Source organism: Chelonoidis abingdonii, chromosome 5 (assembly GCF_003597395.2).
Source record: "Chelonoidis abingdonii isolate Lonesome George chromosome 5, CheloAbing_2.0, whole genome shotgun sequence".
Lineage (NCBI taxonomy): Eukaryota > Metazoa > Chordata > Testudines > Testudinidae > Chelonoidis > Chelonoidis abingdonii.
This window is the reverse complement of record NC_133773.1, coordinates 26,631,118-26,650,682: the sequence shown is the minus strand read 5'-3', so window position 1 is coordinate 26,650,682 and position 19,565 is coordinate 26,631,118. Positions and strand designations below refer to the sequence as shown.

The following is a 19,565-nucleotide window of genomic DNA, read 5'->3' as shown; positions in this document are numbered from 1 at the left end:
TAAAAAGTTGTTAGGGACCTCTCGCTGACATCAATTAGCACTGCCACCCACATACCGAATCATCTAAGGTCACAGGTAATGACTATAGAGAGAAAAAGGCACAAAGGGTAATAACAGCCCTTTAGTAGAAGATGTGCATGAATCGCAGCATGGCAAACCAGTTGTTTCCAATCTATATCAGCAAAGCACCAGACACTTGTACGTTACCTATGAATCATCAGTGGACTGCCCTGTTGTATACTATTGTTTCCACACAGCTAAGTTCTACACTATAATAATAGGATAGAACTGTAGCCTCAGTTCTCTGTCGGTGGGCAGAAGAACAAATTCGCTCCTGTAGCAGGAGATCTAATCACTACTGGGAAACCTTAAGCACAACTGATTCCAGCCCTGACTGTCTCAACAGCCAGATAAAGGCTGGCCTCTTAATATTACCCCAGCTCTCAGTCTAGCAAAAAGCACAGAGAATCTCTGTGGCACTCCTTATAGACAACAGAACGTTCGGACGACGTTGAGTGCTTTCCCGGGTTGAATGATGATCTACAAAGTGGGTATTCACCCACGAAAGCTCACGCTCCAAAACGTCTGTTAGTCTATAAGGTGCCACAGGATTCTCTGCTGCTTTTACAGATCCAGACTAACACGGCTACCCCTCTGATACCTCTTAGCAGTGTGCAGCAGACGCATGGGTTAGAGACCCTGAATGTTGATGGAGATAAGGCTAGCTTTGTCATATGATTGTTTTCCTTTGTTGAATACAGCAAAATCCAATCATGTTCCATTGTAGACATTCCTCTTTTAAGTTTTTGTTCCATATAATATTAACTCGCTCAATCATAATAAGCATGGAGGCCTGCAAATGAATGAAAATGCCTCTCTGTGGAAAGGAAAAAAAAAATAGTATCTTATCGGTTTTGATTCTCTTAAATGTACAAATATTAAAAGAGAACCAGTATCAGTGGACGGCAGAGCTTCTGTATGCGTGCTTTATCTGCATGTGTGAGAATGGTGACCGCCTATCTCACAAACATCTATCTGAATGTGGTTCGGATGCCGGGGTCTGAAGATAGCACAGCGGGAAAGAATAAATTTGGGCTTGGATTGTAATGTAACTTTTGTTAAAATATAATAGCGATGAGGAATTATACAGTATATTAAGGTTAAATAAGAAAACTGGCTGCTCACAACAGGCATTTTATGAGCTAGAACTGCCCTGGGCTTCTGGCGGGGTGTATATGGTACTCCCTGCCCATTTCCCAGCAATCAAGAAGAGAGGCTGAGTTTGTAATAAACAGTATTAGAAAATCCGCTTGAAAATAAAAACACTATTTAAATGCTAGAAATGGGCACCCTCAGCAGAGCAGCCCAAAGCCTACACAGGTTCTTCAAACTGATCTCTCAGACTTTAGGAAATAAGGAAGGAAATCTCTCTCCCTCTGACCCAGTTTCCTCTCCTTTGCCTTTTTTGGAGCTTCCAGATACATCTTTGATAAGAACTAGTTAATTGTTGAGATAGCATAAGTGTTGTCTTCGATGATGTGCTGAGATCTATTGGTGAAAATAAATACATTTGTTTTTCCAGTCACCAGAAATTTGTGAAGCAATACTTGTTTAATTATAAAACATATGTGTGCTTTGTTAGTTTTCATCTGTCTGCTCACCAATTTGCAAATAAATGACCAGAAGGAAAAGATATATCCTGTGGCAATTCAAGTGAAATGATTCATCTCTAATGTCTGTGTATGTTTATCTGTATGTTTGTATGCATTATGAGCAGAAGAATAGTAGGGAGGGACAAATTCCCCTTGCTTTAGCTCAAACCTGCTGTCATCATGAATTCCAAACTTTGACTCAAACTCATGCTTTTAACTTCATATTACACTCTGGAAACACTGGGGAGAAAAAGGTAGCAGAGAGAAAAATCTAATGTCGAGAAAGCAGGTGCAGAAATAGGTTGAAAAGTGGAACATAAGGTGGTTGGAGTGAAAACAAAACCGCAGAGGAAAATAATGAAAGGGAAAAAAATCTAATGAAAATTAAATCTGTTTTTTCATACTGTGTGCAGGGCACCTGCCTACAGCAGACTAGCTTTTGGTAAGGAAGTTGGAGTCCTTTTGTCCCTGTTATTTTATAGCAGAGGTTTTCCCTCTGATAGAAAAATACTGGTCTTATTCACCACTCCATCATTCAATGGAGTAATGCAGTGGTGAGTCAAGCCCATTATTGTTTTTAAACTGAAACACCCTAATGGAGAAAACAACTACAAGGAGTCCGGTGGCACCTTAAAAATGAGCAGATTTATTTGGGCATAAGCTTTCATGGGTAAAAAAAAAAGAACCCACTTCTTCAGAGAAAAAAACCTGTTTCAAATGAAACGAGAAAAGGTGTGTGAATTCATATTACAGATTTGAGATTCATAAATAGTTCAAAAGATTCATAAAACCTCAAACTCTGTAAGATTGTTCTCATACCTAATGAAGATGTATGGTGTAATTCTATACAGCTATGTAGATAGGTACTGTATTATCTACTTCTCCAGCTTCTTTCATCGGTTCTAGTTGTTTCTTATCTCTCTTTCTACAACAGCAGTAACTGGAAGGAAAGGCTTTCATACCCTTTGTAATTCTGGACACACAACATTTGGTATACCTAAAGTAAAGGAAGGTAACTGTCTGACATTTAATCTTTATGGAGACTGACAAGAAGAGGATAGCTAACCTTCTGCAGTATTTTTACTTTGATATTCAGTGATGCTTTATTGATCATCACCAACGTCCATCACTGTGCATAATGATAACTGCTTCAGAGGCAGAAAAGAGGAGTTGAATGAGGCCTTCAGGACTCTCAGCTTCTTGCTGATGGATCTGTCAATAGTTACTGTTCTCTCATCCCTTTACCACTGTGAGCATCTTGAATGTTCTTGCATGTTGACAAGAGTTTTGCAAGTCGATGGGAAGCGGAGTATTCTCCAGTGAATTGTCACTCTCTGAGCTTGGTGATTTCTCCTGTGAAAGGGGTGGAAAGATGATGCTTTGCTGTAAAAAGGAGTTTTATGGAGTAAGAGGCAGGAAGCTATGTGAATTAGTTCATTTTCAATGTTTCCACTAGTTTATTGGACTGTTTTTTTAAAAAAAATAAATTGTTGTGTGAATTTACTCCTGCTGAAAAGTGCTGGATTGACAGCACTGAAGAAGACCAAAGCCCTCTGTTAATCCACATAATAGGTCTGTAGTGTACCATTTCATAACAGTTCTGTGCTGTGTGTGAAGTGAGTTAAGTGGTACCAGTCCCACTTCCTTAGTGGGCATTGAGCAGGTGTACATATGACAAAAGGAAGCATCAGAGTTTGGCACCCTATTAGCATTCTCAATAGAGAAGCCAAAGAATGACTGAAGAGGCATAGAATGGAAACTGACCCAGCCTCTTACTCCTAGGGTCAGTTTCATACTATAGACCTAGAGGTAACATCCTAAGCCATTACTGACCATGTGCATTCACGTATATTCAATTAGCACGCACACAAAGTGGTATTTGTGCACATCTATCAGGGGTGCAGAACTGTACGGGTGTCACGGAGTGTGGGGGAGTCAGGGCCCTGCACCCCCCACTTCCTGCAATTCACCGTGACTCTCAGCCAGCCAGTAAAACAGAAGGTTTATTAGACAACAGGAACACAGTCCCAACCAGGGCTTGTAGGTACAACCAGGACCCCTCAGCCAGGTCCCTCTGGGGGGCAAGGATCTTAGACCCCAGACTTGGGGTTCCCTGCCTCTTCCCAGCCAGCCCAAAACTGAAAACCCCCAAACCCCTCCAGCAGGCTCTCTCCCTTTGTCCAGTTTCCCGGGCCAAGGTGTTGACTCGCCCCATCCCCCTCCTGGCTCAGGTTACAGGCTCAGGTACTGTCCCTCACCTAAAGTCATCCCCTGCTCTCCCATCCCCCATGTAGACAGCCCCAGTAAAACTAAACAACATTCCCAAGTCAATCCACCCTGCTCCCTACTGCATCACAATGGGTATGATTGCCCGTGTCTGTGTCTAATAATTATGCCTTTGCCTTGTACTCTCAAGTGTCAGTTTAAGTTAACAGAATTTTGTACTGGGATTTAATAAGTGACAGAACCAAGTGCTAAAACTATGTTCTGTCATTACCGTTGCCACTGAAGACAAATAAAAAGGAGCCATTCACAAACACAAAGTTAGCGAATGAACCAGTAGAAACAGAAAGAGCAGGGTGTTAAGTGGAAACACCTTTTAGACTGAAAACAACTGTAAGTTTAAACTCCATTGCAAGGACACTTCCCATGTAATTTCTTCACTTGAAAAGGCACTCTCTTCCCTTGAGCTTTTTAGAAACGCTTGTAATCTTTCACAGCCAGAATTTCAGTTGCTGTAATTTCCTAACCTTTCTGCATTTTCCCTCTCCGTTTCTTTGTTACAGATGATGATTTTTTTCATGAACTCCCAGAAACCTTTCCATCTGATCCTCCAGAGCCTCTGCCTCATTTCCTCATTGAGCCTGAAGAAGCTTACATTGTAAAGAACAAACCTGTGAACTTGTACTGCAAAGCCAGCCCTGCCACCCAGATCTATTTCAAGTGCAACAGTGAATGGGTTCATCAGAAGGACCATGTGGTGGATGAGCGAGTAGATGAAACTTCTGGTGAGGCATTTGTGCGTTTTGTGTTTTCTCACTATGTTATTGGGGGTGCTATTAAAACATTATTGGGTCTGATTCTCATTTACACTGGCAGAGCGGTGTAAAATGGATTTAGCGTAAAATGAGAACGAGGCCCAATTGTGTGCTCATAAAAAAACTCAGTGATTTCTCCCCCTATACTGCTGCTCACTACTTCACAGAACTGGCTTCCTTGCTCAGTTCTCTAATCAGTCAATTCCAAATTACTTGTAGTCACACTACGGGAGCACAATGTTAGACAAGTTCTGAGGAGCTTTTGAAGCACTCTTATGTTGAAGGTTTAAAAGGAGAGAACATGGAAAAGGAGAAATTACAGTTAGCCTCAGGCAGAGAAATAATGGGAAGATACAATATCCCCCCAGCCAGGAACAACATACTGACTCCAGAGCATGCAACTGGCTGCTGTTCTATTTTATTCTGCAGCCCGCTACGTTGACTTGGTACTAGAGAGACCTATAGTAAATCTGGAAGAAATGAAAGAAAGAGGCTAAATGTCCAATCCTAATCTAATCAATGCCAAAAACTCCCATCGACTTCCATGGAAGATTAATAGGGCCCTCAAAATATAAAAGAAACAAAGAGGCTTAAAAACTTGAGCTATAAATAAGCTCCCGTATCAAAGATGTGATTGTCCCAGTTTGGAAAGACTGGTAATCCAATAAGGTTTGAGTCACGTGCAGGGGAGAGAAGTGGGGCTTATTGCTGTCTTGATGGCTATGAAAAATAACCGAATATCAAGCAAGAAAGTAGCTTTCATTTGGGAATTGCACCACCACTTGGTCTAATTATTCAGAAAAATAACTCCACCAGATGTCTTGAAAGTCTCATGTGACCTGGGTTTTATTTGTTTCAGCTCATTTATTTGTGCAGAGTTCAAAAGCGCAGCTTGAGAAAGAGAAAGGGGCGGGGGGAAGTGTCGCAGAAAGGAGAATCAGGGATAAAAAGCCTTTGGCTATGTTTGACTGTTAGTTGTAATAGGATCTTCCAACAGGTTGCAAAGTGACTGTACAAGAAGAAGACTGCAAGAGGAGAATACTTCAGTTACTTAGACTGGAATTAACTTTCCCTGGCTTTCAATGAATTCAGTTTTTTCATTTCATTTCTTCCATAAGTTTTATTAGCATTAACATTCAGAAACTGGAATGCCTATAATTGCTATACTGTAAAATGCAGTCAAGGGTCACTCTTTAGAATTAGAGACCCGATTCTCTTCTCAGTTACACTGAGGTAAATAAAATGTAACTCCATTGAAATCAATAGTGCTCTGTCCGTGTAGGCGAGAGGAAAAAACTGTTCTAAATGTTTGTTTTTAAACTCCTGCTCTTAATTGCTTCTGATAGCAGGAGGAGGAAGAACACTTCACTTAAAGATGCCAAATCTAGGTTCGCTTTCATAATGGAGCAGTGAGTTTAAGGAAAATAACTGTAGATCATCTGCCTCAAATGATAAAACAAATCATTTCCTATTCTTCATTGAAGGCCATGGGGTGGATGAACACAATAACAGTAGCAATATTCATTTGTATCAGTCAACAAACCAAGCCAGCTTGTTGTGTCCAAATATATCTTTATGCTCATGAGTTCAGATTTACTGCTGCCATGGCACATGGAGGTAGAAATTACATCTAGTAGTACCACATTTTTCTCCTGCACCCCAAATAGAAATGAGAGAATCTTTTAACCATCCTACTTATGGCCCCTTTCTGGACAGCACCTATCACCTATTTGGGTTTGGACTGAGAAAAGGGCATTTGAACAGACTGAGAAGTCACTGCTATTTGCGTGAGTATATTTTGATCACAGGTTAGAAATACTGGGCTAAATATGACTATGCAGAACAGAAGCAGAGAAAATAAATCTGAAAATCTCCCAAACTTGTTTAGTATTCCAGCTGCTTAGCTGGAAAACCTATGAAGGTTAGCATGTGTCTAATGTTAACGTCATGTCTCAGCTATGCAGTTGGTGGAATTCTACCAAGTAAAGTACCAGATGGGAAAAGGACCCAACATCTTCATTCCCAGAGCCTTCACTAAAGGAAAAAAAAAAACCCACTATGACAAGATAGAAAAAGAGAGTCTGAGAATATCTGGAATTACAACATCTCTAGAGTTTCAGAATGGGAAGAAGTTTACATTGATTAGGGAAAATAGCTTCTATAAAAATGTGTGGACCAAATACGAGCAGTTGCTAGATTACAGAGAGAGATGGGCTCTGATGGTAACATGGTTCTTCTCCCATCTAGGGAAACCAGATGTCCTGATTTTATAGGGACAGTCCTGATTTTTGGGTCTTTTTCTTATAGGGGCTCTTATTACCCCCTACTTCCTGTCCCAATTTTTCACACTTGCTGTCTGGTCACCCTACTCCCGTCCATTATAGATAATCAGTAAAAACACAGAATTGCTGATGTATTTATTCTGGTTGCTAATACAGATGAAAAATCCATGGCAACCTAATCCCATTTTCAAAATCTGATTTTGGAAGATCTTCCCAGTGCTGCAAAAGAAATTGCAGCAGAGAATGTAAATGTCCCTATCTTAAAAGAAGATATATCTGAAGGCTGTGTGAATGTTCTAAATGATGAACAGCCTAAACCACTTCCAGAAACTAAGCTCACAGTAGTAAACGATTCTACCTTGTGGAATTTCTGCAGGGGGCTTCCAAAAATCCTTGCAAATCAGATTGTTAGTACAATTGCATGATAGCCACACTGGAAGTGTTGAAATGAAAGCTGTCCTTGGAATCTGGAATTTGCAGCCAAGTTTGGATATGGACATAAAGTGTGATATGTCTGCTGGCGCATCCTACCATCATTGGAAACGGGACTAAGAATCCCTGGAAGAGAATTTGTATTGACTTTGCAGGCAAGGGAAAACAAATATTTAAGGTAGCCAGAAGTAATAGATTTAGATAATATCATCTCTTGCAAAGCCATTGAAGAAACTTGTCTGGAGTTGGTTGACTTTGATAAAAAGTTGTGTGAGATAATGGGCCGCAATTCATTTCTGAGAAATGATAGACATGCCTGAAATAGAGCCTACGATCTTTAAACATACTAGATCAGCAGTTTAGTAGCCTGCATCCATCAGGCTAGCAAAGAGCTTTGCCCATTCATGTGTCACTGGGTCACTGCATTGATTACACCATACTTGGGCCTATGCAGCCTCTGTTAGTATCCTCCACCAATGTAGTAAATTCTAACCTGGTAGATATTGGTAACTTCTTGGTCTGCTCAGATGGGTTATATATGTCAGGCCAAACACTAAGAACTGTTATTCTCTCTCCCCCTCACCCCTTTTTTCTTCCGTAATACAATTTTGTTGAGGTCGTTACCCAGGACAGGTTAGATAGACACCATCCATAAAGTCATATTGTGCCCTTAAGTACATATGCAAATGGAGAGAATGCAAGGAGCATGTAGCAGCAAGTGTCCCCTATTCCACGTGCCAGGGAGCCCCAGAGAGGAATTTTTTCTCCCTGGGGCAATTCAGTTCTCCAGCACAACTAACAGTCAGTCAATGCCACAAGTAAACCTATAATAATGAACCAGAGCTAAAAAGGATTTCAGTTATACAACGCTCAGGGCCGGTGCAACCACTTAGGCAAACGAGGTGGCCGCCTAGATGCGGGGGGAGGGGCTCCCTGGGTGGCGGGCTGGGCTAGCTGCCATGAGGGGGGCTCCTCTGGTGGGGGTGGGGGGCATGGTTAACTGCTGTGGGGGGTTGAGGTGTTAGCTAGGTGGGGGGGGCACAAGGTGGAAGTTTCACCTAGGGCGCGAAACTTCCTTGCACCGACTCTGACAACACTTTTATTCTGAATGCTGCTTGAGTTTCATCCTTCCATGTCAGTTATATGACCCAAGTGACTGAGACGTAGGCACACTGCTCTTTGCTATGGTTTTGCCATGCTATCCCTCAAACAACAAGCAGGAAAGCCCTGTTGAGTTGTTTCTAAAATGTCATCTGAGAACCAGATTTTCTCTCTTAAGTCGTCCTGTAGCAAAGCAATGACAAGAAGAACAAAACAAAAAGGTAATGAAATGCAGAAGCAAAAGAATCAAGTCTAATCATGCACTCTTTACTTTAAAAAAAGTAATCAGAATACAGAGAAGAGAGAAGAATATGAAATAAAGGTGTAATGCTAAAAGTATTTGGTGCAGTTACTTATCTTCCAATGAAAAGGTAAAACATAAGGAGAGAGAAATAAGTTTTCAGCTGTCCATGGACTCTGAAGCTTTGGAAACACTGTGAATGAAACTTGTACAAAAACAGTTGTGGATCTCCCTGACATGGAAAATTTGTTTAGCATTAATAAATGCTAAGGCTGCACAGCATATGCCGGGTGATATGCCAGCAGTGACACACAGGGCCGGTGCAACCATTTAGGTGGACTAGGCGGTTGCCTAGGGTGCCGAGATTTGGGGGTACCAAAAAGCGCCCCCCAATTTTTTTTAAATGGTTGAGCAGCCCTGCTGGTAGGACAGAGAGGGTCAGGGTCAGGGCACCGCCGCAGCAGCCGGCAGCCCAGGAAGCCCCTGGGACAGGGTGCCTCCGCGGCAGCCGGCAGCCCGGGGTTTCCCTGGGCCAGGGGACCTCTTGGCGCCGGCTGCCACGGTGGCACCTGACCCTGGGTCAGGCACTGCACGGCAGCCGCAGCCCAGAAGCCCCGGGTCAGGGAGCCGCCGGCACAGCCAGCAGCCACCAAGGGTCCTGGCCCAGGGAACCCGGGCTGCGGCTGCCGTGGAGGCGCTCTGACCCTGGGTCGGGCGCCGCCACGGCAGCCAGCAGCAGTGTCCTTTGGTCAGGGCGCCGCTGGAGGGGGCGGCAGGCAGCTCCCATGGAGCTGCTACAGTGGTGCCTGTGGGCGGTCCGCTGGTCCGTGGCTCGGATGGAGCTGCCGCAGTCATGCCTGCGGACGGTCAGCTGCTCGCGCGGCTCCAGTGGACCACCCGCAGGCACACCGGACCCTCCGCAGGCACCACTGTGGCAGCTCCACCAGAGCTGCGGGACGAGCGCGCGGGGTGGCAAAATTGCCGTCCGCCTAGGGCACTCAAAACCCTAGCGCCGGTCCTGGTGACACAGGATGTAGAATCAGGGTGCAGTCCTGCTCCTAACAAAAAGACTTGCTGGACAGAAATAGTAAATGGTGTAGGAGAGTTAATTTTTTTTTTAAGAGAAAAAGAAACATTTGTATCTCTTCTCTGTGTAAGTTGAGGAAGTTATTATTACAAAGTTGGGATGTTATGTAGGTGCCTTGCTGCATGCAGTATTTTAGAGGAGGAGGTAAAGATTAGTAGTCTCAGAGAGTATGCATATGGAGTCAGCCAATCTCCACAGGAACTATTGCAACTGATCAGAGATGCTGAGAAATAGTAAAAGGTGACAGGATGTTCTAGACTTATTTATTAAATTAAATTAGCCGGGTAATAGAACCGTGCAAATACACTTAGAGTCCATTCCAAGAAAACGGAAGTGTCTTATTTGGAAGATTTTTGAACTCTATTTTTGATCTTCAGCCCATTTGGAATTTTCTTCCTCTATTAAAAGTTAAGCATTTTCTTAAAGATGTCCAAATGGGTGCTTTGTTCTTCATCAGTGCACAGCATATCTGGCCTCATCATTTCATGCAGGCATGAAATGGCAAGCCAGGATGCAGTCCTTTTTTATGTTTTTACTGCAGTATTTTGATATTAACACAGAACAAAATAAAATATATTAAAGTGAACATTGGCGATATTTGGTTTTAAAGCGAGAAGATGAAAGTAGGAAGAAGGGCATATATTTAATGTTCTGAGCTACTATCGTACAAGATAACAGCAAAGAAAGGAAACAAATACTGCAGAACTAGTGCTTTTGGGGCCAAGAAAATGTCATTGATACAGCACAGGAAGGGCAAGAGCATCAATAATCATTAGTGTGATTTGTGCACATTTTTTACTTTGAATTATTGTGCAACTGAAAATGATTGTGGATGAGGAATTGTTGGTGCATTTGCTTTTTATGTGAAAATATTTCCCATTTCTGCAGTACACACAGCAATGCAGATACACATGCATCGAGTCTCCAGGACTTTACATCTGTTCAAAGCAAGGTTAAATGCTACCAAATCAAAATGGACTGCACTGGATGCACAACAGGAAAGAATCAGGCCCACCGAGAACTTACTTCTGGTTTTTTGTCCTTTTCAGTTTGTATATATTTTGGAATGATTTCTGCAGAAATATCCAGAAATGCTCTATAGGCACTCCCGTGTTATACATTGCAGTGCCCCCGATATACTCTTCGTCTCCGTCTCCATCTCCTTCAACCAAGGAGAAAAGAACATTTTGAAACCATTATTTCCTAGTGCTGCAGCTGCTAACTAAATAGGTACTTTAGGTCATTTAGCTAATGTTAGTGTTTTGCCTATGCATTGTCTTGCTCAGGTGCACAGGGAGAAGGCGGCATATGGCATCTGTTTATCCCTTTTTCAAAGCTCCCAAGAAGGAGCATGGCAGAATAAGGACCTTTGAGTGCTAGGCGGGGGATCCCTCTAACTTGCACAGTGGAACTCACTGGCGGAGAGGAGGGATAGGAAATCTGAGGCCTGGCCATGCCACCAAAGAAGAGGACCATGCCCCTTTGGAGTCATTTTGTTTGGAGTCAGACTAGGTCTCCAATTCCTCTGTTCGCAACTGCCTTCAGTAGCAGGCTCTAGTGGGAGTGCACACTTCCTTTGGGAGCAGCAGTAAAGAATGGTTCATAGCAAATGCCTCTCTTGAGCCATTCTGTCCTCAGCAAGCACAATGGCTCAAGGAACATCCACTTGATTACCACCTCTCTGCTCTTCTCCCCCAACCCAGATTGTCTACAATGGTAAGGCCAGAATATGGGGGTTTGTTACTATTTTTCAAAGCTTCTCTTCTTAAATGCTTCCCTGGGCTCTTTATTCGCCTGCCCTGAACTGGATTCACAAAACTACACTCTGGTGAAAGTAGTATTTCTGTCTGTTACATAACATTGACAAAAAGCTAAAACTTCCAAAGTGTTCTTTCTTTGCAAAATACTTCATGTAGTTCCACTTCCATGGATAAAGACAGCACTTCCGTTTGCAGGGCTGTCGCTGTGCCATTTTAAGCAAGTACTAATTAAGTGTACATAGACAAAATGAAAACTGCTTATTCAGGTATTTATACCACAGCGTTTTGGGGGGACTGGGAAAATCTGCCTTCCTTCATATCAAGGCTCCCTTAATCTATTAAGCACAGCTTCTTTTAGATGCCACCTGCGCTAGTGGTGTGGAGTTTTGACTATTCAATGAGGATTGCCTGACTCATGTTCCTTTTGACCTGTAACACATTTTTGTTTAAAAAAAAAAAAAAATCTAGTTCTGAAAAAGGTAATTTACTTCAATTCCACTCAAGAAATATTTATTTCAGTAGAGAGAATGTAAGACTCATTATTTCCAGTGTGAAAATAGCTCTAGGATGGAGTAAATATAAATAGAAAATGGGCATGAGACCATGTATTGCCATGACTATAATTCCTTGTAACATCAAGAACTCCAAGAACAGAGCTTAAAGTGGCTTGTCATAATACAATCCCAAGCAGGGTGACCAGACAGCAAATGTGAAAAATCGGAACAGTGGGTGGGGGTAATAGGAACCTATATAAGAAAAAGACCCAAAAATCGGGACTGTCTCTATAAAATTGGGACATCTGGTCACCCTAATCCCAAGATGGACTTGTCATTTGTAATGTTTTTTCTTATTATTTGTGTGTACAGATGTTCCTTTCTGTCATCTTCCACACCCTTTTCCACACGTTCTTTCAAGCTTATCTTCCCTCCTAAACCTCACTTTCCCTCTTGTTGTTCTGGCATCACCTCTCAATTCACTGTATTTTTAGATAGGTCTCTAAAGGAAAGAAAGAAAAGCTACTTCCATTTCCAAATTTGTTGGTATCCCTTATTAAAAATACTAAAGAAATGGCTTCCTACATTAATGATCCCAAATGCTGGAGTGTTGCTATTGTGTAGCCTGTTGTGTTTTCGATCATGAGGGTAGAATACTGTAGTGTTGTTTTAATAAGGGTTGTCACAAATTATAAATTAGGATTATTGTTTTCATTATGTTATTGTCATGACCTTTTTTTACTGTTCATGTTTTGTCAAATCAAAACCTTCAGAAATATCAACCATCCTTATTTAGAATAACTATTTTTCAGCAAAATATTGCCAGTTTTCTACTTTTCCCCCTCCAATACTCTATCCTAGTCCGAATACATTTCAATGAAGTTTAAGAATATGTCCCTTTATTCCTATTAATAGTTTTCAAATGTTGGCAAGTATGAGCACTATACATAAACTGATGGTAGCACATCAGTAACTATGCCAATTTCTGTCCCAACTGTCGTTTGACTGGAGGGTGTTATAACTGAGAGAGTGTGTGTAAACATACATGTCCCAAAACATTTTCCACTGGTGGTGAAAAACTTGATAGCTGTATTTCTCCACAGGTCCGTAACTCTTCAGTAAAATACAGTGGTTTTTTCTTTAATGCATAATAATAATAATTAATAATAAACCCACACAAATGTTCCCCACCACCACCACCACCACCACACAAACATTTGAGAGTGCTGTCACTTTAAATGTCACTCCAGCCCCCCTCTTCTTCCACATCTCTCCCAGTAGCCATATAGAAACCTCTCATGAGGATGAAGATTGTGTGAGAATAAGCATCATTAGTACAATAAAAGCTTTATCTACCCCACAGCTTTTACAGCTTCAAAACCAGCTACAGGGAACTTGGCCCTCTGTGGATCAAGACCAAGGTAGCAGCCAACAGCAAGACCCCTGTGGCTATTTTTCAAAGTGGAAAAAGCTTTCTACTTTTAGCCTGAATATAGTGAAAATAACACAACTGTACAGATAAACAATAGTTTTTAATGCTTCAGAATTGGGAATAGGGAATTGCTGTGTTCTGAGACACAAATTCAAGATGCAGGATGCTTTTGCAGATGTGAAAGCAAACTTTACACTACAAAAATCCTAAATGCTTCACACAGCAGGGGGAAATATCATAATAAAGCACTTCCTAATTACTTCAGATAAGTTAAATTTTATTAGATTATGTGGATTAAGAACACTGGGCTGGATATTCCCCTCCTGTGGCAGAAAATCACAAAAGAAAGGCTTTCCTGGAAACCATATAAGGTCACTTTTTAGAGGTTCCTCCACATCCAATCCTGCAAGAAGAGGAATTTTCACTCATTTAGTTTGGGAAAGGGCTGAGGTCTTCAACCCCCATTGACCCCCAAAATTCAAAAGAAAGCAGAAGGCAAGCACGAGGATCCTAGAACTGTCTTCATTGCCTCCAGGTCCTTTCCTCTCCTGCAGAGAAGTTTCTGCCATTGCCTGTCCATTCCATATCTGCATCCTACAACCTCTTCATGGGGGCTAGCAGCCAATGAGAAGGAGTTAATACTGCTTCTGTGAGAGGTCATGAGATCCATGGGATAGGACACTGGACTGGGGAGTCAGAAGTCTTGGATTCTAAAGCAGACTTTGCTATTGACTCATTGTGTGTCCTTGTGCAAATCATTCAACTGCCCTTTGCCTCAGTTTTCTCATCTGTAAAATGGGAATAATAATGCTTGCTCACTTGTGGAAAGTGCTTTGGGGACCTATGGATAAAAGCTGCTATTTATATATTATTATTACTATTATTTGTTATAGCAAGGTTAACTTCCACTCGGCTATCTTCCCTGTCTGTTTGTCCAGCAGAGGGTGGTGCATGCTGCTTATCTCTCTGGCCGTGTTGTGGGTTGGATCCATGATGTCCAGTAATGAGAGAACAAGTAAAGTTATTTTTGATTTAAGAAATGAGCTGCCTGGGTTTCATCTCATTAATTTGAGCCAGTTGAGGATGCCCACCCTGATTATCTTCATGCCTTTTCTCCCCTCCAGCTGTCAGCTTTGCTACAGCCTACCCTCCTGTTGATCCCATCCAATTCCCAACAGGTTCCCTGGGACACTTCTTCACTCACCGCAGTCTCAAATTATCTACACCCCCACACCCGGCCCTCCTTTATTCTTTCCATTCAAAATTCTTGTTGCTGTTTTTGACTTGTTCTTCCCAATTTCTTGTGGTACCAGTCTTGTTGGTCGTACTGGTGCTGGTTTAGCATTTTGAACATTTGGGGATTTTAAGTGGGGTTATTTGCACTACTGATTGGGGGTTTTGGATTGTCAGGGCTGAGGAGCAGTGATTGATTGAAAGGGATTGTGTTTTAATTTGGATTTAGTTTTTGATCCTTTAGTGCTTTGTGATGGGTTTTGACTAAGGTGGCAACAAAGAGTTGAAACCATGGGTCTCAAGCTTGGCACCTGGAAAAATGGAGGCAAACAAAAGTTCAGGAGATTTCTGAAAATTTTCACATATATGACCAAAAAGGTCTATTCCACTTCTCAGCGGTTTGATTCTCTGGACCAAATTCTGCACTGACTTACATCCCATGCAGTCACACTGTCACCACTATGCTGCCTCTTCCCCCTTCCCACCCCCGCCCCCAATCATTCTTTTATCTCCTACAAACTAAAAAATACCTTTCAGTGGCCAGGAGGTGGCACTCTCATTGTTAGCCTGACCACTCTGGATGTGGGAACAGGCAGTAAATTCCCAGAGCCACTGCATATCTATCTGGTGAAAGTCACTTAACTTGACAGTGCACTGGACAAAAGAACCTTTGAAAGCAGCTGCATGTCCTTTGTTGTTTGTTGTTGTTTTCTTTTTAAGTTCTCAAGATTTCTTAGTCGACTGTGAAATGCAATCCCTAACTGGCAAAAGAAAAAAGTGGTGATTTTACACTTCTCCCTCCCAGCCCCTGTTCTGCCACATCATGGACTAAGAAAAAGGACAACTACTCAGAAAGGTTCCCTAGTGACCCCTTGTGTCACGTTGTTGGTTGTCCTTATTCCCACAACATCTGTACCAGCCACTGAACTGTGACACGGCATCAAAATCATGGAAATAAGACACTTCTGCTTCAGTGCAGCTTCTCAGAACTCACTTAAATTAGGTGCTCTGTGTATGTATGTGTCTGTACACCCCAAACTGGAAGAGCCTTGGTATATATACTTACTCTTTTGGGGGAAAAAATCACATTTATTTTTAATTTTCCCTTCCCTGGTTACACAAACGCAATATAAACATGCTTTTCAAAATTCAGAAGCTCTCTGTTGGCTTCCCAGATGGCTGCAGTTCAATAGTTTTTTGTTTGTTTGTTTTTTCATGATTTCCAGCCTCTTCTTGCAAAGTGCTAAACAGCCATTATGGCTTTTGCCTGCACATTGAGATTCATCTGCAGGCACTAAACTGCCTCAAAAGTGCTTCAATTTTACATGAGCACTAAGCTGGGGACTGGGAAGCATTACCCAGTGCTGAAGGAGCATGTAAATCCTCTGAACCAGAAATAAAAAGTGCATAGATTTTCTTTGTGAAGTCTCAACTGTAGGTTTATGTAAAACATGAACCTCTGGCAGGTTTTTTTCTGGCCTCTTTTTAAAAAAAAAAAAACAAAAAAACCTGTCACACACGCCTCAACCACAGAAAAAGCGTTGGGCTTTCTGTCAAGAGCTGGAGTAACTAATACAGTCACTCTCTGTCGTGCCTTTCCCTCTGAACATCCCCTCCCCCAAGCTCCGTTTTAGTGGTACCAGTCCTTCAAAGTATTGCTAAGGGACCACCAAATGTGACTGCTGAATGACAGGAAGCCCTGAGATGCTATGGCTTGAAACAAATGCAGATGTGTTCATGGACAAGAGCCCTATGTTATTTCAGAAATTATAGATTCCTATGTAAGTATAGATGAACACTTGTACTGAGATTTCTGGAGAGATATTGTAGTAGGATTATTAATTTGCACCAAGGAGGGGGAAGAAACCCAAAAAGCATGAGCATATGGCACTAAATGTGTGAGAGAATCACTCATTTTTGGTGCATTTTGTAGACATTTTGCACAAGTGAGGTGGAACTGGAAATTGTCTCTATAGAAGGATTTTTGCTGTGTATTTCCTTTGTGTGTCAAAATATTTTTAACAGCAAATAGCCAGTTCAATGTTGTATTAAAGATATTCAACCTCACATGTCTGCTGAGGGGAAGTGGGGGGTCTGTGTTACTGGAGCTTCCACAAACATGCAGTAAGACCTGAACCTTCAAATTCTATTGCTGTCTGCACAGACAGTCCCCAGGCAGCTAAACTGATGTAGGTTTCCTGCACAAGAAGGAGGGAGCAAGATTTGGAGAGGAGATGCAAGAAAAGGAGGGCACTTAGCACCAGAGAATCAGGTGCTACAGCCACAAGACAGGCATAGCCTCTGCCAAGCATCTCCAGAGCCATTCTGTTACCTGAGGAGAAAAGATTCCTTTCCACTTCCTCCCAAACATATACCTAGAGTTTACTCCAGCTACTTGGCCTCTGGATTAGGATTAGAACTTGTGCCCAAGTTTAGAATTTGTCCCTCTGTCTCTATGTAGAATGTGTGTGATGTCATAATAACAATAACATTGTATATATTCCTCTCTTTTATCAAGATATAATATAATATTCTTCTCTCTGGTCTCCTGTAGCAGTCCAGATGTGTGGATAAAGTTCTTCCCTGCCCGCAGGCAGAGACAGTACAGTTAGACCTTTAGATGATATCATCCCTTTTAGACACAGGGTGTTCTTGGCTCCCAAACCCCGTTACCTCTGTCTTGAGCAGGTGGAGCATCATTACCTGTGGAGCTGAGAGAAAGGCATGAACACAGAAAACAATGCAACAGGCCTCATAGGCCTAATAGCATTTCTGCCCAAGCACTGGTCTGCAGCTGCCTCCACAATAACACCTGAGGCACTGGCAGGCGTTTTACACAGAGCAAAGAAAGTCATTCCTCCTTTTTCAGCTACAGAAGCCGCCACGGCCCCTGGAACAGGAAACATTCCTCCTACCTGCTCCCACTTGAGCAGCAGCAACCCACTGCCCTCAGAAGAAAAAGCTGAATGAGATCCAACTGCTCTCTTAGATCCTCCAGAGGGATTTCAGTCCAAACTCTGCCTCAGAGTCTGTGAGGCTTATTAAAACTGCCTTTAAGGCATTCAGGGAAAAGGGACTAAGCTAAGAAATAGAGGGATAGTGAATCTCCTCTTTCTAGAAACCTTCCACCTTGTGATACCTTCAGACAAGGGCCAGTTACCAGTGATCCTCAGGCTACTTCCATTACAAAAAGGGAGTCTAGAGAACAAGAAGGGTAGGGGGAGAGCCACAGGGATGATGAGGGCCAGAGGCTGATCAGGAAATGCCTGATCCCCATCCCCAAGGGAAACAGGAATTCAGGTTCTTCCAGGGTTTACCTTCACCTGCTAGCTCTTGGCTCTAACTGCCTTGTCTTCACTAGGATGTTTCTTCAGGTTAGCTGACTCGAGTTAAGAATGCACCTTTTTTCCTAGTGAGGACACGGCACATAGGGCACATAGCTGGTGGCTGTTCATTTAAAAATTTGAGCTAATAGTTGCAGAAAATTGTTTGCAGTATGCATCTAGTTCCTCTGTGTGCCATTAGCCAAGCAGCCATTACTGGGAAGTCAGAAAGAGCAGATGGATGCAATAACAGGGTGCATGATTATTGGAGGGGTTTTCAGTCACTTAGTTTTATTATTTATTTATTTCCAAATAGTTTTATTTCTTATTTCTTTGTTGTTAAGACTGCAGTTGATGTGTTTAAAAATTGAAGTACACAGGAGGCTGCCATCATGCAATCATCTCTGTCCCAACAGAATGCAGAGAGAACATTTTTCTCAGCAAGAATCATTATATTTGAAGCAGTCCTATTTGTGCTCAGCCTATTTATTAATTTTTGAAACACCAGACACTATAACAGAAGTACTTTGAAGCATTTGAACAGAGTCCTTTATGGCTGTGACAGACCCATCTCTGAAAGATTATAAAAAAGTTTCCATCATCACAGTGTATTGATTTAACTTAGTATTTATTATAAAAAGAATATTTCATTATGTAAAATTATTCAGGTCCCCTTCCCAAAAATGGACTGTTTACTGAGTCTGTGACTGAACAGTACATCAGATAGATATTATGAGTCACCTCTAAGTGAAAATGTTGGCCATACTCTGCTTGAATTACTACATTTTACCACAGGAGACCAAATATAATAACAAGTACTAGGTGAATCTTTTATTAAGTACATCTGCAGTCATATCACTTTGGGTTGTGCTCTTGGTCAGTTTGATAAGATAGGGAAAATTCTGCCTTTTTTGGATGAGGCATAAAGCTGATTCTGAGTAACTGCCAATTACAAGTGCTATTGGACTCTTAGTTGGAGTTGAACAAATATGGATGAAATCCTGGCCTCATTGAAATCAACTGCAGAACTCCCATTGACTTCAGTGGGGTCAGGGTTTCAGCTGTAAAGGCAGCTACGAGACATCATAGGGTACGTCTACACTGCACGATTATTTCGAAGTAGCTTAAACCGATATTACAAAACAGATCTAATAAAATCGGTTTAGCGCGTCCACAGTGGGATCACGAAATCGATTGTTTGCGAGGTTATGTATGATCAGAGAATGCATCTCCAGGAGACAGCAACTTGTCCACCCCACACCATGTCTGGCGCAAGGAAATACTTTGTGTGACCATGTGCATTGTAAATAACTATGTGTTTAGTATATGCTTGCACTTACATAGTGCTTCCAACCAAGAATCTAAGGTAACACTACAACGGTGTGTAAATTATGTACAATCTTGCCCAATATTCACAGATGTGGAAAATGACACAGAGTAACAGGTAAAAAAGGACCTTGGCTACAAGGTCACAAAATAAATCAGTGCCA

General features: G+C 42.0%; 1 protein-coding gene across 2 annotated transcripts in view; it reads left to right on the top strand.

The window, feature by feature from the left end:
* The window catches only part of UNC5C (unc-5 netrin receptor C), a 385,127-nt gene that overhangs the window by 231,642 nt on the left and 133,920 nt on the right, over positions 1-19,565 (top strand). For both annotated transcript variants that reach the window (XM_032762595.2, XM_032762594.2), the window contains exon 2: positions 4,439-4,660. In XM_032762595.2, coding sequence (XP_032618486.1) covers positions 4,439-4,660 — 222 coding nt within the window. The remainder of the gene's footprint in view (positions 1-4,438; positions 4,661-19,565) is intronic.